We start from the raw sequence: 22,751 nt of genomic DNA on the forward strand, positions 1-22,751 counted from the left end.
TATTGGATGTAAACATGACACTAAGAAAGCAGCATTTTGCAGCAGAGGCACCCCTTTGTCATAACCCAGTTAGAAAGATTTCAGCAATTTTTTCTTTAAACAAAGGACATAGTAAGAAAAAAACCCTATAAAATAGTTTGTAATTTGTGAAAAAATAAGTTCCTGAGGAATATCATATCTCCCTTTACAAATGTGTGTTATTTTAAAAGACACAAGTCATAACTTTCGAAATGCTTAATAGGCAAAGATATAAAAATAAGGACATGTCAATATGCAAAACACATTTACAATAAAAGTAAAATTTAAAAATAAAATGTATCCAGCTTGGCATTTTTAATTGATTAAAAAAACAAAGATAAAAATAAGAACTTAATATATTAAATGTTCATTTACAGAGCAGTTTTACAATAAAAATGAAAGTTTAAAAAGAGAAGCTATTCAAAGATTGGCCCTTTTCACTTTTGTTATCTGAAGAAACATCTCCTCCTTTTTGCTAAAACTACTATTGTCATTGAAAGAATAATTTAAGACTTTCTAAATATTTAAAGCACAGAGGAAAATGTCACTATAGATAGCCCATATTTACGTATGTGGTTTCCTAAAAAAAATTAGTTTAAAAAGACAAAAGCCATGTGTCAACATGAAGGATTGAGTAACTGTGGTAAGGAGAGAGATGAGCATGTGGCATATTTGAAGCAGCATGTTTCCCAATAGCTCTCCTGCTTTTTTTGAAAACTTAACTTTTGCAGAGAGAATTTTTAATCACAAGATTAAAATTAAAAAAGCCTTAACTTTTAAACTGGCTCTAAATGTGAAAATAAAACAACACACAAGCACAATACTCCCCATAGAAAATAAAATAAAATGAATTCCAAATGGCTGCCATGCCAAAAGCGTACATATCCACAAATGAAACTAGAGGGCAGGACATAAATCAAAAAGAGGGCATGGAACCTGTCAGTATATAGAATGATATATAGAGAGAGCCGATTACTACTTAGTTTTTCAAATAGAATAAAATATCGCCATTTGCAATGCTGGTTGCCATCATAATTGCATTTGGTACTATCCTGATGAAATTATTCTTTTCAGTATTTGTTATCCAGGCTTCCACTGGTGCTTGTATTGTTGTCTTTGGAGGACATTCTGGTACTTTGCATGAATAGGCAGGCCACGTTGCGTTCTTGCACGTAATTTCCCTTTGACTCACTTTTTATTCTTTGTCTGCTTTCTGTGTATGTTGTTATTGTATATACACATTTAATTTAAAATTGCATCTGATGAACTTGTATCTTTGTTTATTTCCAATTTTAAATGAGAAATAAATTACATAGCCTCTTTGTGGCTTACTTCAACTGCTTTTTTGACTCAGTATTTAATAACTCTCTTGGCAGGTTAGAGTTCCAAGTTTCTTAGTTTAAAAACATTTTGTGAAAAATTGTAAACAAAGTAAATATTTTGGAAACCATGAGGTACTATGAGGGCTCTGAAAGAGTTTGGTGGAAATGTTCCAATACTTTTCTTGTCAGATAGTATTATCAAGTATTATGTATGTTTCTTCATGAGGCCTTACAGTTCCAGAAAAAGGGTCTCTACCAGATTTGGTATTTAACGCATGTGTTCCACAAGAAGCCTTCTAAATTAGTAAATATGATAATGGCAAAATTACTTCCCTTTGGACTAGTTATGATAAGGGGATGGTGGAGGCAATTAAATAAAAACAGGCATTTTGAATGTTAGTGCTGGTTATGTACTTAAGTATAAATAACTAGGAAAAAGGAAAAGTACACTAATTCTTTACATACTACAGAGGAATTCTGATAAAGGCTTTTTATTTTCTATATGAATACATATTTTTCCAAATTATAGTGAGGATATTGGGCTAACATCACTAGATCCTGTTGCATATAGGCATACATTTCATTTTCCTGTATTAGTGATGCGCCTTTTACCCAGGAACGATCACCTGCTCCCCATTTGGGTGAATGACATTGCCATTTCCTTCTCTGACTTTTAATCTAGGAAGGGGATGTGTGTCTGGGTGAGCTTTAACTCACACAGGAGACTTATCAGGAATGCTGTGAGGTGCTGAGTCATCATCCTTCTCTTCATGTGCTTCTCTTCCTTCTCTTCATGTGGGTATTCCACATGTGGATATGCATGTGAATCATGCACACAAGTCCAGAAATTCTGATAAGCAGTGTCCATTGGCCTGCACATGTGCAGATCTCCTCATGCTCCTGACCGAAGGTATAAGAGGCATACCAGGCTGACCCGTCTCCAGTTCCTTCTTACTGCTTTGTGGCCTCAGTTCCTTTTTACTGCCATCTGGCCTGAGTCAGAATTCCTGTGTCCACAGATTTCCTCAACTACAGTAATATTCATGATGGGCCTAGTCAGGACCTTTCCAACAGTGGTCAAATCTACTCCTGAGTGAGACCTCAGTCTCATCGTGTCAACACTCACCAGGCCACCATTTAAACCTTGGCTGCATGCTCCATGTCCCATCTGTTCATGAAAGTTGCATTTCTAGTTGCTATCACTTTGGCCAGGAGGGTGAGCGAGTTGGGAGCACTCATGGCAGACCCTCCTTGAATCCCTTCAGCTCCATCCTGAGTTCCTCCCTAAGGTTATTTCTGAATTCCATGTCAACCAAAGTATCCACTTTCCTGTTCTTTTTCTGAAATCCGACTCTTCTGTCAAAGTGAAAAGATTTCATTCTCTCAACGTCAGATGTGCCCTGGCATTCTACCCGCAGAGGACCATGTTACCCGAAATTGGGTCAGCTAGTAAGCTTAGGGAGGACTAATGACCCACCAGAGTTTGGCAGAAAGCAGCATGTTTATTATACTGATAGCTAAGCTCAAAAAAGGGGTGTGTGTCTCACACTCACATACTCACACTCCCAGGACAGGTACGGCACTGGAGATGTCAGGATCCTTCAAGGTAAGTGTCCCACAGTGCAGAAATGGACGGTGCGATGAAGGTAAGTCTTCCCGAGGCACGATGGAATGCAGTGCTGTGAACCACTGGCCAGGCGGTCCAGGCGAAGGGCCTTCACGGGAGGTACAATCTTGGGAGTGCACTCCCGAGCACATGGCCCCTTCCCCTTTTAAGGACCTGCTCCTCATGGCCTGCGACTAGAGATGACTTGGCCGTGTCTGGTTGGTCACACTCCACCTCGGGCAGTGTCCATGCCTTGGGCGTATGATCGCTGCCTAATCACAGTGCCAGACATCTTGTCTACCTGGGAGCTTTTCTGATCTTCCAGCTGTTCAAGCAGCCCATTCATCCTACAAGCATTCCAGGAGGGAGGAGGAGGGGGAAAGCCACTTCACATGTATTCAGAGAGGGAGAGGAGACAAAAGTGGGCGGGGGAAGTGTAACAGACCTTTTGAGCATACAGGTTATACATAGCATACAGATCACTGCTGCTCCTATAACAGACCAAACCTATTAGAATATCACGAAGACTTTTTCTCACCGTACCAGAAAGATTGCAAGGTCAAATGATATCTTCTCAGAGAATCTATAGGTAGGTTTCTGGGTGCATCATTGTGTTCTACAGGTTAGCTCACCTGCCTCCTCCTGATGGAGTCAGGGCATACTCCATGAGGGTGCAAGTTGCCTGTATAGCATCCCTGCAGGATGTTCCAATATTAGACATATGCAGAGCAGCCAGCTGGAGCTCCGTCTGCATGTTCGCTAGATGATACATGCTAGTTCAGGCCTGTGCTGCTGTTGCAGCAGTGGGAACTGCAGTGTTGTGAGCATCTTTGCTGCTGGCTTCCTCTCAACCTCTAGTCTGAGCACTGCTTGTCAATTACCCACATGTGGAATACATGTAGGGACTAGTACTCAGTGAAGAAATGGCGGTTACTTGCCTGTAACTAGGAGTTTTTTGAGAAGTGTGGTTCCTATCTATATTCCACTGCCTGCCCTCCATCCCCTCTGCCTCAGGTCCTGTTGGACTTATGGTAAGGAATGGAACTTCAGAGGCATCAGTACACATTGCCTCTTATACTCCCGGTTGGGAGCATGAGGAGATCTACTGCGCAGGTGTGGGCCAACGGACACTGCTTGTTAGAATTGCTGGACTCAGGCATATAGTGCATGCATACCACATGTGGAATACAGATAAGGGCCACACGTCTCAAAAGAACTTTCAGTTACAGACAGGTAACCTCCATTTTCATGCCAGCTTCATCTTGTCCGCTTTTGGGTGGCACTGGCATTCAATGATTCCCCACTGTAATGGATGCTGAGGTGGTTTACACCTCTGTGACATCAACCCCTGATTGTCTTTCCACCACCAAGGACTTGTGTGGCAGAGTTTATGTTGGCAGAAACCCAAGGTGAATCTGGCCCAATGTCATTTTTGGTTAATTAGAACACATTTTATGTAGTGTATTCTTATGTAGGTCCAGTCTTATGGATCAATATACTGTATGATAATGTTCACGGTGTGGTTACAAAATAAAATATCTGTCATATTTCTCAATATTCCTTTCTCTTTAATGGAAATCTTCATCTGAAACTCATTTGTTTCCTTTTCTGAATAGCAGTTATTCAGTAAACTCCTGGGCTTGTCTCTAAGTTTGCTATATAAAATGTTAGTGATTAGCTAAAGCATGAACAAAACAATTAGCCATAGAGAACAGCATTGGTTTCTTTTCACGAGATGTAATATATACAGAAGGCTGTCAAAATAATGGTTTAGTCTGATAAACTTGAACTAAATTAGATGTTCACACTGACTGATAAGGGCTTTGTCTCTCATTCGTAGTTGTTTTCCAGTGAAAAAATAATTCCTACCTTTCAAATCTCTTTAATTTCCAAAGAGATGTAATTCTGCTGGTTTTAATCTGAAACCCTTTGGAAGAGTAGTGTAAACCTTTGAATTGAACCTTGCAATTTATGTTTTGCTCATATGATTTTATATTATTTCTCAGTCTTTTTGTCATATGTAGTGGTTGCATTTAAAAAGTTTTTGTACTGGTTTCAAAGATCTTATTGGCTCAACTGGTGTTCCCCAGTGCATGTATAGTATACATGTCTCAAAGTAGCAAAGACTTGAAAACCAGTAGAAACATTTTAAATTCTACCTCTCTGAATAATCTGCTGTAGTTCCCATAGACTTTAAATCTGATTGTGAAGACCTTTCCTGTTAGGCATCTTGAAACTCATATTCTCATAAGGCTTTAAAATGTAGTCGACTAACCCCTGCTTTAGAAAGGGGGAAAATGAACCTTTCACAGTTAAGTTCAGTAACTACAGGCTGAGGGTGATGATGTGCTTTTCAAAGTTTTGGCTTTAACCCCTTTATTGTGTAACAATGAATGGGTAAGTTAAAAACAATTCCATACAAAAAATTCTTTAAAGAAAATGTTTAGGCTACATAGATAAGCACCTAAGTCAGGAAATGCCAAGTATTGTTTGTTTATATACTGCTTTCTCTTTTCAAAGAACTGTACAGTCATTAAGTTCTTCTCACATCTGTAGCTAAATTATTATCTATTTGCATTACAGTAGTGCCCACATATCCCCCCTGGGTAGCCATTATGCAAACACATAGTGATAGGCAGTCCTTGCCCAAAAGATTAATTTTCCAAATGGAAACAGAGCTTTAGGGACTTGGCCAGGGTCACACATCCAGCAAGCATTGATCTGAGGTCTTTTGGTTCACAGGCTAAGGCCTAACCTAGTATTCTACAGTGCTACACAGGCAAATCATTCAAACATTGTCTCTGATTTTTCCTATTTGCAAAATGGGGATAATACTACTTTTCACTTCATACATAGGTGCTGGAACTAAGGGTCCAGGGGTGGTGCAGCACCCCCTCGCTTGAAGTGGTTTCCATTATATACAGGGTTTACAGTTTTTGGTTAATGTCTCTCGGCACCCACACTATAAAAATTGTTCCAGCACCAGTGACTTCATAGGGCTTTTTCTTCTGTGGATGTCAAAGTGCTTGACGTAGATGTCAAAACATTAATAGCTCCATTTTACAGAACAGGTCACAGAATCTGTTCCTTACTACAAAGTGTAAGCTTTAGTTTAAAAAATAATTAAAGCTTCTAACCTTTTTGGTTGTAAAGATAACTTTCCAAATGTAAATCAATATACTGTTTTCTTCCTGAGTCTGCAAACCAGTAGCCTAAAACATAGCTCTAAAGGAGCTGCAAACTGCTCCCTTTCACCTAAATCTAAATGAGCTGTTAAATCTGAAGCCAAATGTTGCTAGGGTTAGGGTTTAAGCTAGGGGTGGGCAAACTTTTTGGCCCTAAGGCCACATCAGGTACAGAAATTGTATGGAGGGCTGGGTAGGGAAGGCTGGGGGAGGCTATGCCTCCCCAAACAGTGAGGCATGGCCTGGCCCCCGCTCCCTATCTAGCCCCCTGGAACCCCCACCCCCATCCAACTCCCCCTGCTCCCCACCACTGACTGCCCCCCAGGACTCCCACATCCTATCCAAACAGCCCTGCTCCCTGCCCCCTGACCATCCCTCCCCCAGGACGCCTGTCCCCTATCCAATCCCCCCTGCTCCCCAGCTCCTGACCCCCCCCCCTCCGGGACCCCCTTCATCCAATCTCCCCTGCTCCCCACCCTCTGACCGTCCCCCTGCGGCCCCCCCGCCCCCTATCCAACCCTCCCTGCTCTCCCCGCTCCACTTTACCTGTGGGGTGGGGGAAAGGGGGGGCTCAGTCCTTTCCCTGAGCATTTGCCCTGCTCGTTTGGCTGCTCTCCCTGGCAGTCGGGCAGGGCTCGCTCCCTGTCTGGGCTTGGCTGCTGGGGACAGGGGCCAAGCATGCTGGAGGTGGAGGGGGGCCCTGGCTTGCTCTGTCACTGTCCCTGGCAGCAGGGCTCAGGCCCCTTGACCGCCCCCCTGCAACCTCTCCAGAACTCTCCCTGACCGTGCCGCCCTGAAGCACTGTAGCCATGCCGCCCGGACAGAGCTGCAGCCACACTGCCCAGGTGCTGGGGGAACTGTGACTGCGAGGGAGGCAGGGAGGGAGGAGAGCAGAAGGGGAGGGGCCAGGGGCTAGCCTCCGCCCTGCTCACCATGCTGCCAGGGAGTTGGGCTGGCTCCTCTGCAAGCCTGTCCTGATCCCGCTCCGTGGCAGGAGCTCGGGGGCCAGAGGGAAGGGTCCCGTGGGCCAGACGTGGCCCCAGGACTGTAGTTTGCCCCCCTCTGGGTTAAGTATTTTAGTAGAAACATACAGCTAAAGTGATGACTCGTGGCTGTTAGATGCACAGTAGGATATAACAGTGGGTAGGTAGATAGCTGGTTGTCAAGTGATTCTGTGGTGCAAAATGAGAAGTTCATGCAGGTGCCTGTGCATGTTTTGGAGCACCATGTGTTGTTTGCATAAAACCGTGTCTAAAATGGGCAACCATATACTACACCATGGTCCAAATCATTTCAAAGTGTAGCCCCACATAGAGTTTGTGGAAAATTTAACAGTATTTCAAGATGAAGAATTTCATAAACAAGAGGTGAAAGCATGCAGTAATATATTGCAGTGTAGTAAACATTGAAATAAGAATAAAACAATGGCAACAGTGTTTTAGATAAATTATTAAACATTTAATGGCTTCATTGAATTCAGTATTTTTATTGAGAGCTTTTCCTTGTTAGTCATGTTGACCAGCTGCTTTATTTTATAAGAAGGAAGGTTAAAAACAACTCTCTGATTAGTAGAAACATTGTTACTTTTCAAAGTAAAAACAATCTGGAATTGAAAGACTTGTAAAGTTCATCAGGTTTTGATTTAGCAGTTGAATAAAATGTGGACAAAGAATAGCTAGCCAACCATAAAAAAGTTGCAGAGGTGTTAGCAGGTCACTCTAGCTTGAACAGTTCCTTACAATATGTGCTAACTACTTATGCTAAACAATCTGTTCCACCTTGCATTTTGCTGTACTTTTCCCAGACCTTAAAAAGAGCTCTGTGTAGTTCCCTACAGATTTTCTTTAAATAACACTGATATTCTGACAAATGCCAACCAGAGCTTGCACATTTTAAATTAAGGGCTTCTCTACACTGCCCCTCAGTTCAGAATAGAGGGGTGTAAATGTGCACCAAAGTGCCGCTCTGTAACTGCTCTGTGTGGGCACTGCTGGAATGAACTAATTTGCATTAATGTAATCCTCTTCAAACAGGATTACAGTAAGACGGTGAACAGGAACCTTTTAGTTTGTGCCTGTGGCATCCACGGGGGAGTGTTACATTGCAGCACTTTGGTGTGCACTACTGTTCAAACCCCAGTAGTCCAAACTGCAGGGCAAGAGTATACATGCCTTAGAATCTTTTTCTATGCATTTAATTCAAAGGGTCCATTTCTATGGCATTGGGTTGCCAACTCTCCCAATTTTGCTGGGAGTCTCCCGGAGTCAGGCTTATCTCCCGGAGGCTACTGAAGCCAAACTGGGAGATTTTAGGCGCTAAAAGTCCGGTGGCACAGCGGGGCTAAGGCAGGCTCCCTGCCTGCCCTGGCTCCGTGCCGCTCCCGGAAGCAGCTGGCACGTCCCTGTGGCCCTGCAGGGGGGAGCAGTGGGTCTCCGTGTGCTGCCCCCGCCCCGAGCACCAACTCCGCAGCTCCCATTGGCCTGGACCTGCGGCCAATGGGACCTGTGGGGGTGGTGCCTGCGGGCAGGGGCAGCACGCGGAGACCCCCTGGCCCTCCCCACCTAGGGAGCCGCTGCCAGAGGGATGTGCCGGTCGCTTTTGGGAGCCGCCAAAGGTAAGCACCGCCCAACCAGAGCCAGCACCCCTCACTCCCTCCCACACCCCAGCCCAGAGCCCACACCCCATCCCACATGCAAATTCCCTCCCAGAGCCCGCACCTCAGACCCCCTCCTGCACCCCAACTCCCTGCCCCAGTCTGGTGAAAGTGAGTGAGGGTGGGGGACAGCAAGTGATGGAGGGAGGGGGGATGGAGTGAGCAGGGGCGGGGCTTCAGGGAAGAGGCGGGGCAAGGGTGTTTGGGTTTGTGTGATTAGATTGTTGGCAACCCTACTATGGCAGCATGACTTAGATTGAAATATTATCAACTAATGTTTGACATTCCTGGCTTTTGTCAATGTGTTATAACCTTGATGTTCTATAGAAAGAGATGGTGTTTTGTACTTAGTTCTTTGCAGTTTTTCCCTTTTATATAGCAGAGACTGATATCTATTCAAGTTTCATTAAGAAGCACTGTAACAGTGGGATGGCTAAGCCATGCCAGTTAGATCTGGTTCAGCAAAATCAACCGAACTGAAACAAGCAATTAATTTACCTTTTGAAAACATTTATATTGTTTAAAGTTTCAATCTGAGAACAGTTCAGAAGCAGGTCCATGAGCTAGTAAAATCAACAGTCACCTTACACTGGGGTGGGCAAACTTTTTGGCCCGAGGGCCACATCTGGGGGAGAAATTGTATGCAGTGCCATGAACGTAGGGCTGGGGCTGGGGCAGGGGGTTGGGGTGTGGGTGGGAGTGCAGGGTGTGTGGGGGGGTCCAGTGTGCGGGAAGGGGGCTGAGGGCAAGGGGCTGGGGTGCAGGAGGCATGTGGGGTGCAGGAGGGGATTCAGGGCAGGGGGTTGGGGTGTGGCAGGGGGGTCAGGGAAGGGGGTTGGGGTACAGTGGGGGCTCAGGGCCGGGGGTTAGGGGGCTCAGGGCAGGGGGTTGGGGTGCAGGGGATGCAGGAGGGGTGCAGGGTGCAAGCTCCGGCCCAGCGCCGCTTGCCTTGAGCAGCTCCAGGGTGGCAGCAGCACGCAGTGGGGCTAAGGCAAGCTCCCTGCCTACCCTGGCCCCACGCCACTCCCAGAAGTGGCCAGCATGCCCGGCAGTGACTCCTGGGAGTGGCGTGGGGCAGGTGGCTCCGCTGCATGCTGCCTTTGCCTGTAGATAACACCCCCAAAGCTCCCATTAGCCGTGGTTCCTTGTTCCCAGCCAATGGGAGCGGTGGGAGGCGGTGCCTGCAGGCAAGGGTAGCGCACGGAGCCCTCAACATGGTGGCGGCTGCTTCCGGGAGCGGCACGGGACCAGGGCAGGCAGGGAGCCTGTCTTAGCCCCGCTGCACCACGGGGCTGGCAATCCCGACGGCTGGATTGAAAGCCCTGATGGGCCGGATCCGGCCTGTGGGCCGTAGTTTGCCCTCCCCTGCCTTACACTTAAATCTCACAGTCAATGAGTTCCACACAGACAGCTGGGTGTATTAAAAGGCCGATACACGGACAGTTGTCTTGAGTTGCGTGAACATACAACAACATAAAACATTTAATATAACATATAATTGATTATTTCATTGATTAATTGTCTGGAATTGTATGTCATTTGAATGCTGTTCTTGGAGTAATCCTTTGGTGACAAAAGGAAAAAAGGGGACAGCTTTTGAACTTAATCCCTTGTCAAATTTTCTACATCTACAGAAAAAAGTCAATATGTAAATTGCTGTTGCCCATGAGTTAAAGGGAAGGGGGATCTTGGGAGAGACAGCTTACTCTTCTTTGCTAAAGCAGAGCAAAAGTTCTCCCGCCTCCCTCCAGTGTTTGAGGATTAGTTAGTGGTTGTGTTATTCTTTCAGTGATGAGGCTTCAGTTTCAGGAAGGATAATTTTGGGCGAGATCATGGCCCGTCCAGCATGCAAGTACCAGGAGCAGAGGAGGAGTAAGGCACCCCCTCCCATCTATCAATTAGTGTTTGACTATGGAATGTATTCTTCTGGTGCAAACCAACATACTAGCAATGCATTCGGAGAATTTCATGTGGCTTTTATATCATGTTTCAGGAAAAGAAACGATTGACAATTGGCAACATTGCTCGCCAATGGGAGATTCAGCAGAATCGAGTTGCCCTTGTGACTTCTTCAAATCAAGATAAAAAAGACAGTGACTCCTGTCAGATTAATGGCAGTGCCGCATATGTATTTCCTGAAGAAACCAGGTATACAAGTATTTTCTTGGAAGTATATTTCCTAGCTAACGTTTTGTATATAATAAAAATGGGAAACACTAATCCTTCCATTCATATAAGTGTGTGTGTGTGTATATACGTCTATAAGTAGTGTATGTATATAAAGATGTGTATTTATTTTTGGATTTCTAAAATGTGTCCATTTAGCACTCTACATAATTAAAAAAAAAAAAACAATTTCAGGACTTACTGAACAATGTCTACCTCAGATGGACTCCACTCCAGACTAACACATTCTTCCCATGGCTTGCTCAGGGTAGAGTCTGAAAAAAATAGAACAGATTCAGTAGCCTGAACAACTTCAACATGGTCAGTCTGGGTGAAGTGCATGTACAAAAGCACCCAGCTGATCTCAACAGTCTCAACTTTAGAGTTCAAGACAACTGGTCTTTTAAGTAGCCTGGACTGATCCCTATGAACAGTGTTTAGAAACTGCTGTCATTGCTGTCACGATTACAAGGCTAGCTGCACTTCTGTCCCCTTTCTTGTTTCATTGAGTGCCCCCCCCCATTCTCTTCTCTCCCCCTCCTCCCCTCTTCCTTTCTCTCTTTCCCTTCCCCCTGACCCCCCCAAAAATGTCAGGCCATGTGCCTTTACCTCTCCTGGGATGGGTTTCCATTTTTTCTCTCTCAGACCTGGCTCTGGGTTACAATGTGCTGTCTATCAGCTGTGCTTACCCCTGCAGGTCCGACTGGTTTTGGTACATGCATTCATTCCTTTGGGAGTCTGTGACCAATGGCTGTGTCTAGTGACCAGACAGCATCCTGAATATCAAAGTATTGTTTATTTTAATGGTAAGAAGGAATGAAGCATAAGAGAAAAAGGATTTTCAAACCACAAAGTGTCTTACCTATGTGTGCCTCTTATTTGAGGGTCACAATTGCCTGATGATAACGTAGGCAGGTCTAGCTTCTTCAAATACCCAGTGAGTGTCTGCGTGTCAGTCTGGTTTCCCAGAACAGCCCCTATCCCCACTCCCCCTTCAGCTACCCTCCTTAAAACCAAACAAACTATGCGCACGCTGTCTCTGTCTCTCTTTCTCTCTCAACTGCTATAGTCCTTTTGATTTTTCTTGTGTTCCTGGGTCTTTTCCTGTCCAGCACTGTCTCTTAACAATCTGTAAGTGTTTACTGAGGGTAGTTTACCTTGAGTCATTGTTTTCCTTCTTGCTTGTTTTTCTGGACAATGCTCTTACTACAGAACCAACATATATTCATACTATAAACATCCCCAATAACCCAGTCAACATATAGTATTCATGAATTATTACAGAGCAGCTCCAAGTCTGTTATATAGGAAAACTTAAGTAGGTAGTCAGGAATTTGTAGGTCAAAAGCAATACCTTGACATGTATCAAGAAGCCTAGGAAGACTTTGGAGAATGGGTGTATGTGCTCTCTACATCTAGCACCATTGTTTAAGCAAGCAGCTGCATTCTCCACTAGCGGTACCTTGCAAGTGATCTACAAGAGGAATTGTGGCTCCATAAAGAGTATGTTATAAATATGTAGCTCACAGGTGCTTTCGTAACAGTGGTTGGGTCCATATTTGAAAGAGCTATTCACAAGAATGTAGCGAAATACAGACTGAAAAATATGCCTATGGCCACTGATGACACTTAGGACTGAAGGAGCAGTTTGAGATCCAGAAGCAGGGAACCGAAGATTATTGACTAGAGCTATAATTTTCAACAGTGATTAAGAGACTTAGGAGCCTAAGTCCCATTTTCAAAAGTGACATAGGCAGATAGGAGCCTAAGTTGCATTGATTTCAATTATACTTGGACTTAGGCATTTAGGAGCCTCTTTGTAAATCGGAGTTAGGCTACTATGTCACTTAAGTGCTTTTGAAAATCTTCACTGTTCATCTTTTTTTCAAACACATACAAAGACAATACTTATTTTCTTTGTACATGCCTCTTTACCTTCATTCGGTATAACACAAATTTTACACTAAATTGGGATTAAATACAAAAAACCTGTGTTAAAACAATGTAGATATTTTGAGATAATGAGCATTAAAAAGGAGAAAAGATCACATACAAAACTGTACCTAACTCATGCCTGGGTTTTTTAACAAAGTCCTGGCCCCAGTGAATTAAGTAGGAGTTTTGCTGCTGATTTCAGTGTATCCAGGATGTCACCTGTAGTATGTAATATTGCTCCCTGTTTTGAGGTCCTCCAGGTGCTACAATACATGGCTTTCATTCAGGAGGGTCATAGTGCACAAGCCTCTCTCATACATAGCAGCTATGAAATCCACTTTCTTTCTCCCCCTTTCTCCTTCACACACATGCACACATTTTCATCTTGGCCCTAAACAGTTGAGATAGTTGTATAGAGTGTAGATATTATGGAGACACTGATAGTTATAGCACCATAGGTGGGGTCGAGCCAGGTTTTTGCCATTTGACAAGACCTGAAAAACTTCTCTGGAGCTGCAACAGTGGCTTGCTTTAAACTAAAAATGGAAAGCACTCCTTGAGGAGGCATCTGTGAATTTTTGTAAGGGTATTATGATCACTGATAAGTGATTCTGGAAAAATAAATAAATGGTAAAATTCACTTTTCAGAAATTTTGCCTGGGATGTCTCTCAAAATCATTACCCCTTTTTCACAAAAATTATAGCATTCCCAACTTCAAAATTCACACAGATGTAGACATGCCATTCACTTCCCCCTTTTCAAAGTCTTTTAGACCTTCTCTTCAAAAAACTTCACAATTTCTACTAAATGCTAAACAAAGCTGCTGTTTTTTAGTGTGCATGAGAGAGTACCCTTTCAAAAATACTCTTTAGCGAAGAAGAGAGTGCACTGTGCGAAGTCAAGGAAACCATGAGTTCAGTTCTTTCCTCTTTTTCTGACTGGAATAACTCTATGCACTTCCCACCCTTATTGAGTAAAGCTTTAGGTATCCTTCCCACGTTTTACAGATGAAATAACTGAGCATCTATGAGGTTGGACAAGATAATTTCTGACAGAGTTGTAAAGAAAATCCATCTCATCCATTTTGCCATACTGCCTCTCAAGATGATTAGGTCAAAGCTATGTGTTAGGCTATGCTCTCTGTAAATGGAAGAGGGGTTTCAAGTATGACATTATGCATGATATACATGGCGAAAGGTTGTGTATGTTGTTGTATGACTAGAGAAGTACCAGTCTGGTTTTCTCCAGGACTTTAAGTGCATTTCCTGCAAAACAAACGTGCATCATAGGCTTCTCCTGAGCTTTAATTAGCAGACGGGATGCTTGAGTGGAACTTCAGAAAATCTTCCATTTTCCATCCTTTCATCAACTTATGTCCTTACCCCCCAGTCACTCGAAGTGTTTTCTCATTTGAGAGCCCATGTATGATTTCTGCTGAATATAGAGTACTCATTAAATTGAGGGCTTACTTTAGGCTGATTTTTCTTCTGCATTTTCACTTTGATGCATTCAGTAGCTTCTATCAGTAAAAATTAGAGAACATGTTAAACTGATCAGAGTATTAGTGTTTTATCAAAATTTAAAAGGATCTAGGTGACTTTTTTGCTTCTGCATGTTAGCTAGGTATGCATGAATATGTGCTTGAGCATTAAATATTATTCATGATTGCTACTGATAAATTTATGATTAGGTATTTGTTCACTCTTTATTGTAAATAAATCTCACACTTTTACTTTTGCATCCAGTTCCTTCAATAAAAATCTCAAAAGAACAATTGAACATGTTTACTATTGTTAAATTAAAAACTTGGATCTTAAAAAGTAGTATCATGTGCCATGAAGGCTTTAAGCCTAAAGTTGAGCTGCTTTATATTGGTATCTGCATTATATCTTTTTAGTTAGAATAGTTCCGAAGATAGTAGACTATTAAGGCAGAGTTAGTGTAGTGATGTGTCTAACTCTGGTACTCCTGATATAAATTCTTCTTTTGTACAAAAATCATATATCAAGCTGTCCTGATTCCACTGCTGTCATTAGTGTTCTGCCAGAGTGCCCTCTGTTACAGCATCTGTTTGTTATACAGGCCTAAAAGTCAGCCTGGATACAAGATGTTTTAAAAGAAAAAAGTGTGAACTGATTGGGCAGCTGTAAATAGGTCAAACATATATATCCATCAGCAGTATTCTATATTAAATCTGTTCAAACGAAGGTACCAATATAATGTTCCAGGTATGCCTTGCAAAAATAGTGGATGTACATATTTTCAAAGCATTCAAGTATGTTGTTTTCTACATAAACTTTAAGTTAGTTATGTAGCCATACAGCTACAAAACTATGTGCTTTTTAAATTATTCAAATTTAAAATTGCTTACTTGATTAAAAATTCAACTTTCCTCACAGTTTGCTACTGTGATCCTTCTGCCTTTTCACATTTTGAAAAATCAAACAGACTTCAGCTGAAACTTAACAGTGTGCAAGTGCAGATGTTGCATTTTCTAATATTGTATATGTATTGTTTTACAGTGATTCAAAGTCCATTACAAATATAATACAAACTTAAAATGCAGTCCCTGTTAAAATATGTTGCTATGGAAGATTATTGAGAAAACTCATGTTATGTTCCCATTTCAATATGATGTGATTCAGAATAATCATGGGACACTGTTATACCTTATAATGTGAGCTTATCAAGGGAGCCCATTACACTCCCTTTATGATGTGTGTTATGATGATGAAAAGATTTCAGTTCAAGTTGAACAGGCTTCTGCTACAATTTCAAAACTAAATGAAAAACAGAATAAAAGGCCACCAAACTTCTTTGGGTATGTCTACACTGCAATAAAACACCCATAGCTGGCCCACGAGGCAGGGTCCCAGAGCCCAGGCTCCAGCCTTAGCCCTAATGTCTACACTGCAATTTTATAGCCCTGCAACCCACACCCTGTGAGCTAAAATCAGCTGACAAGGGCCAACTGTGGGTGTTTTACTGCAGTGTAGATATACCCCCAGAGTTTACAGAAAGCACAGCTTTGCTGCCATTCATTGGCTTTTCCTACTTTTACATTGGCTACTATTAGGTGTACGTGAGTAGTTTTAATTGAGGTGAGAGGAGAGGGACCTCAATTCTCAGTTGATAGGTATAAAGGGGTACACAGGAAGCTTGCTTTCTAGATCAATAAGTTATTGGGAAGTACTGAGATTGCTTAAAGTCTGGTGTGCCTTGAGGGAGAAAGGGCAGTTTATTATATCTTTACAGCATTGATTTCTCTTCCACTGGAAAGCTGACCTGCAAAGGTCCCAGATATTAGCTACCAGTGGGCATACTGGTGTCTGAACATGCTGGATAAAGGAAAATAGACCAAATTCTGTCTTCAGATTAGGGGTCCTAAAATAGCATTTGCTTTCACAAGAGGTGGTCATTGTCCCATTCAGTCCCACTTGTAATATCCTAGATAGGGCTAGTTGAAATGTATCTATTTTTTTAATTGGAAAAAAGGGGGGGGGGAGAAGTTTTGAAAATATTGTTCCTAAGGGATCTATTCACAATCTCCATCTTTCCCACACTTGTCGAGGTGGGAACAGATTTCCAATAAATTAATGTTTATTTTCAAGTTTGCTTTGCCTTCAAGCCACTAAGCATTGGAACAAACTACCAAGAGAAGGGTAGATTCTCCATCTCTTGATGTCTCCATATAAAGACTGGATGCTTTTCAGGAAGATATGCTTTGGACAAACACAAGTTACTTGGTTCAGTACATGGGTATTTGGGCGGAATTTTATGATCTGTGTTTTGCAGGCAGTTGGACTTGAGGTTCTAATGGTCCCTTCTGGCCTTAAAAAAATCTGCGTCTTTTCAAAAGATCATAAAAGGAAGGTGTGCTCTGCCATTGTAGAACCATAGAAATTTAGGGCTGCCAGGGATCTTCAGAGATCAAGTCCAGTCCCCTGCATTGAGGCAGGACCAAGTATACCTATGGTAGATTTACTTACTATCAGTATTCATGTGTAGAGATGAGGGAGTGGAGTCATGTCCCTGCCAGCAAATATCTTTTTGTCATCTCCTAGCAGTGTATTCTAGTTGATACATGATACTTGTATTATTGGAAGTTATAAAAGTAACTGTGTAAGAAGATAAAAGTGCATTGAAGAAAGAATATACACCCCCAATGTTTGCTGCTTGTAAAAAGCAGGATCAGATTTTTTAGCTTGTGTAAATTGACATAGCTCCACTGAAAGCATTAAAAGACATGAAAGGATAATTACAGCCCATAGATCTATTCTTTAATGTCTATGCATCATCCCTGTATGGGCTATGAAAAGAATCTTTGGGTTTTCACAAACCTTAGGAGGCCTCTAAAAATGGAGAGAATACAGTACTTTGACCATTTATAGCCCTGGCATTCACACAGTGTTGGAAAGGAAGTGAATGATCATAGGAAAAAGAGGGTAGTACATTTAGAAAAATTTGAGAGAACAGTGCCATAGTGGGGTCTTCTGTGTGTGAGATGGGGGGGAGAAGGATATGGTAATAAATGATAGCGTATACTGGAAGGGAACAGAGAAGAGGCTGAAGAGAGGCAGATTCTGAAAAGCAAATAGAATCTTGAAGCGAGAGGAAAAGTTATAAATGATGTTCTTAAATACTTACATTTTAGAAAATATTGAATACAGAATTACTAGGTTAAGGGGGGCACATTAAAAGAGACCGAGGGGTAGCTATTTTTAGTGAGCAAAAGAAATAAAAAGACCAAAGGAAAGGAAAAATGAGAAAGAAGGTAAATGTAAGCTCATTCTTTTATGAAAGTTTGCTGCAAAAAGGATATATATATATATATTTATATACATAATAGTAGTTTATGCATATTTTATGTACTATGGGTGGGGCTGGTAGCACTGCCTCCTATTAAGGTTGCCCGAAACATCTATTTATAAGACCCCATTTTCAGTGGCTTATAACTGCAACTTCAATGATTTGGGCTGAAATTTTCCGTGCCGGGTGTCTGCCTCAGGCTAAATATTTTGGAGGGAAATTTCAGCCAAAATGGTTCGGCTATTTCCATGAACAAGGCTTTTTCCCCATGTTAAAAAATTCTTGGGACCTTTTGTTTGAAATGTTCAAGTACCCCATGCTTTGGACCAGGGACTTGAAATTTGGCAGGGGGGTGATTTCAGGGATGTGCCTTTTGCTGTCCCAGTGAAAATCTGCCCAAATTTGGCCACCATTATAAGCCTCTGAAAAAATAGCAGTTCACACATGCTCAGTAGAGAGAACTTCGGTTTTAACAGCTAAAATCTCCAAAAACTCTGTCCTCACTGAGCATGTACCTTCCCCACAAACAAACTGAACATGCTGCAGGCCAGGGCTCATGGGAGCACCCAGAAAAACTTTCCCTGTGTAATAGCTGCTCCAGTCCAGGGTGGGGCAGACTAGTGTTGTAAAGGAGGCTATTGTCTGTAGGACTCCTGCCTCATTTGTTGCAGAAGTTGCAAAGCGTGTAGCTAGGGTTACCATATTTAAAAAATAAAAAAAGAGGACACTCCACGGGCCCTGGCCCCGCCCCTTTCCCACCCCCGGCCCCACCCCAACTCCGCCCCTTCCCCGCCTCTTCCCCAAAGTCCCCGCCTTAACTCCCCCTCCTCCCTCCCAGCCACGCGAAAAGGGCTGCCCGAGCGCTACCAGCTTCACAGTTTGCCGGGCAGCCTCCAGACCCTGCGCCCCCGGCCGGCGCTTCCCCAGCACAGCTGGAGCCCGGGAGGGGAAGCGCCCAGCAGGGGGCGCAGGGTCTGGAGGCTGCCCGGCAAACCGTGAAGCCGGTAGCACTCGGGCTTCGGGCAGCCCCCATGCCTCCGGACCCTGCGCCCCCGGCTGGGCGCTTCCCCTCCCGGGCTCCGGCTGCTGTGCTCCTCCCCTGACTCTTCGGCTCTGTTTAAGAGCCGAGCGCTACCGGCTTCGGGCAGCCCCCATGCCTCTGGACCCTGCGCCCCCGGAGCCCGGGAGGGGAAGTGCCCGACCGGCGGCTCAGGTTCCGGAGGCCTGGGGGCTGCCCGAAGCCGGTAGCGCTCGGGCAGCTCGGCTCTTAAACAGAGCCGAAGAGTCAGGGGAGGAGCACAGCAGCCGGAGCCCGGGAGGGGAAGTGCCCGGCCGGCGGCTCAGGTTCCGGAGGCATGGGGGCTGCCCGAAGCCGGTAGCGCTCGGGCAGCTCGGCTCTTAAACAGAGCCGAAGAGTCAGGGGAGGAGCACAGCAGCCGTGGGAGGGGAAGTGCCCGGCCGGCGGTATTTTTCCTGGACATGTTCGGCTTTTTGGCAATTCCCCCGGACGGGTGTTTGATTACCAAAAAGCCGGACATGTCCGGGAAAAACCGGATGAATGGTAACCCTACGTGTAGCGAATGAGGTAAGGGATTGCAGGAAGAGAAGGGAGGACTCATGGTTAAAGCAGTTGAGTACTGCCCTGGAGAATGGGATTCTATCTCCACAGAGTTCCTATGTGATACTAAACAAGTCATTTAAACGATACTTTTTAAAGGCTATGACTAATCAATCGTGTGTTCCCTCATTTTCTGGGGGTCTAACTTCAGACCCTTGGGACCTCTTTGAAGAAGTTCTGAATGCTCACAGCTAGATCTGAGCAATGTTTCCAGCAAATAGCACTTTTTGGAGCACTGCAATGAATTTGGGTCAAATTCATTGTATAGTTTTGCCTGGAATAAAACTGTAGACAAAAATTTTGAAAACATTGAAACATTTCATTTTGAAAATGTCAAAACTGTTTCAGTGTTTCCATTCAATCCGAATGAAATTTTTCCAGTTATTTCGTTGAAGAAAAACTAAAAAAATTTAGTTTCTATTTGAAACCAACCAAATATTTTTCAGTTCGGCTAATGAACTGAAAAATCAATTATTAATATTAATGGGAATACCTGGCTCTTATATAGCACTTTCATCAGAAGATTTCAAATTATCAAATGCAGTCTACTCTCAACTGCAATTGAAGTTAATGGATTCTATGTTTGAATATATAAAGTGCTATATAATGGTAAGTATTCTGAAAAATCAGGTCCTAGACATCTCAAAGTGGGCACTCAAAATTAGTGGATGCTTTTGATATTAATCTTTGTATTCCTTAGCTTCCCAACTGTAAAATTGAGATAATAGTGCCACTCATTTCATGGAGTTTGCAAAGATTAAATTAATGTGTGAAGCACTCAGCTACTATAGTGGAAAAGCCCATGAGAGAATTATTAATTCTATCTTCAGAGCAGGGTTTGAATAATGTGCTGGAAATAAGGCCTATGACCGGACATTGAACAATGAGGAAAAAACAACAGCTATTGATTAGTAGCTCATTAATTGATCACTGCCCATTCTGTGGACTGAATGAGGCAGGGGTCCTGTAGAAAAAGTTATATGATCATATACATAAAGACTGTATCACAATTAATAATCACAGGAGGGGCAATTTAATGTTACATGGGCAACTTTAATTCTGACATTTCCTAACTTTTGAGTGCAGGACCTAGCAACTTGAATGTTCCTTTTAACATCTTTTGTAATATTTTCATTCTAATATACAGTATCTGTTATATCTAACACCCTGAGAAGCAGTAATCTGGTGTGTTTTTTTTTATTGTACAACTACTTAGAAGAAAACAATTTATGTCTAATATGCCTAGATGGATATTTAGGCCATGATTTGTCAGAGAACAATGTTTCTGATAATGCCAGGGGAAAAAAAAAAGAGACACGTAATCTCACATTCACATAAGTAGCAGACAAAGGCTCAGATCCTGCATAAGGTGCACTGGTGTGGACTCCTGCTACTTATGTACATTGATGGTTGCATAATTCTTTTAGTTTCATTAGTGGTGTCAGAGGCATTATCTCTACCTTGTTATAAAGGAATTCTTGCTACTAATTGGGCAAAACTGAGAGTGAGTTAAAGTATATCAAACTTCAAAGTTGTGATAAACTTTTAGACAATTTAGGAAGTTAGATCACTATTTTTCATTCATTTTAATCCCTTTCCATCCCCTGTTGGCCCTATTGTTCTTTGTGACTATACACTTGCATAGTTAGTCTCCTCCCCTGTGAAATATACACTGCTCTTTTCGCATGAGAGAACAATGGTAAGATTTCAGAATTGAAGGGAGCACAAAGACCTGTTAAAAATTTTGAAATAAATATTAAAAGTAAAAGAGGACTGAATGAAACAACTCTTGCTGATTTCTATGAATCACATAAAATTGTTAAATTTAATTAAGTTGGGAAAAGGCTTCAACTGAATAAAACCCATGTCCAAATCAAGCTTTTAATTGTAATTCTTTGTTACTTATTTCCACAGAGAAGGTGATACCAATAGTAATCTGAGAGGTATTAATGTCCTGCTATAAAGGCAGATTTGTTCAATGTACTTCAGAAAACTGTGCTTTCAAAATGTAAAGAATTACGTCATTCCAACCCACCCTTCTTCCTTTATTCTGCTCTGTCATAGTAGTAATAGGTCAGTTATTTCTAGTGCAACTTCTCACACATAGAATCATAGAATATCAGGGTTGGAAGGGACATCAGGAGGTCATCTGGTCCAACCCCCTGCTCAAAGCAGGACCAATCCCCAACTAAATCATCTCAGCCAGGGCACATATAAGAATGCTCGTAAGTGGTAGGAATCCGTGATAGACAAGAGCTGATTTATGTCAACCGTACAAAGACAGGATTACACAATTTCTAGTAATACTTACGCCACAGTTATACATTGATCATGCAAATGATGAACAATAGTTTTACAGTCCGGAGTTGCTGTCCCCGGTCCCAGATTTCTGCAGTTATTTGCCACTAACCCATAGATCCTTCAGCTGGTAATTTACAAAAATGTTCCAGTCTCTAGTCTAGAATTATATCAACGGTTGCCAAATGATTTCCCACTCCCACACTTCCTTTGCTTGGAGTTCTGACTCTGTTTCTCAGTTGTGTGACCACAAAATGTTTGAAGTATAATTCTGCTTTCCAGATGCAATGCTGCTATTTTTTTATTTTTATTTTTTGTTGCTATCTAACTAGCTAACCACCACGATAGCTAAATAACTGGATTTATTAGAATGCTCCTCTAACCAAACATCTCAAAACTTCATTATAATACCACTGTTAGCATTAGACACCTTATTCAAACATTATTGTATCCTAATATTGATATTGCCATGTACAGCCAGGGTATTTAATACAGTAATTCCACAGTATATCCAACATAGCTTTAGAATATCCATATATCAGCTATTTTAGGATTAAAGCAGGGAGTGAGTAAAGTGGTGAGTCTGCATGTTTTAAGTATGTACTGCCTCATAACCACAGGAGGTGCTGATTTATTGATCATCAGAAATTACTTTTACACAAATCAAGGACCCTCTCATTTTCAAATTCAGTGGGGAACAAGTTGCAACGAAATCCTCTATCCAAACTCTAAATCACTTGTGCAAATTATATCTTAATTAATACAAGATGCAAAATATTACAGTTGCAGCAGATTAACATTAATATGTTAATGGATTCACTGTTTTGACTGCTTGAGAAGACTCTTCTTTAATAGAACTTAAAAAAAAAATTTCCATGCAGTTATAGGAAAGATCTTGGTGTAATATTTTCTTTACTTACATTGGATACTGGTTGTGAAGTTGGTTTATTTTTGGTAATTTCCTGACTATGAATGTTGTGACTTTTTTTAGCCAAACCTACTATAATAAAATACAATGTATAAAATAAACTTTCATGCTCTTTTGAAAGTTGTAATTTAATTTTGTAAAATCAGTGTTGTAGAAATCATACTGCTTATTTAAAAAAAAAATTACAAAAATGTCAGATTATACAAAACATT

The 22,751-nt window shown here is 42.2% G+C and overlaps 1 protein-coding gene across 1 annotated transcript in view; it reads left to right on the forward strand.

Moving 5' to 3' along the window:
- LRRC49 (leucine rich repeat containing 49) overlaps positions 1-22,751 on the forward strand; it is a 132,154-nt gene that overhangs the window by 92,227 nt on the left and 17,176 nt on the right. Inside the window, exon 12 of the mRNA XM_065412155.1 lies at positions 10,778-10,932. Coding sequence (XP_065268227.1) covers positions 10,778-10,932 — 155 coding nt within the window. The remainder of the gene's footprint in view (positions 1-10,777; positions 10,933-22,751) is intronic.

The sequence above is a fragment of the Emys orbicularis genome, chromosome 10 (genome assembly GCF_028017835.1).
Source record: "Emys orbicularis isolate rEmyOrb1 chromosome 10, rEmyOrb1.hap1, whole genome shotgun sequence".
In the NCBI taxonomy this organism is placed as follows: Eukaryota; Metazoa; Chordata; order Testudines; family Emydidae; genus Emys; species Emys orbicularis.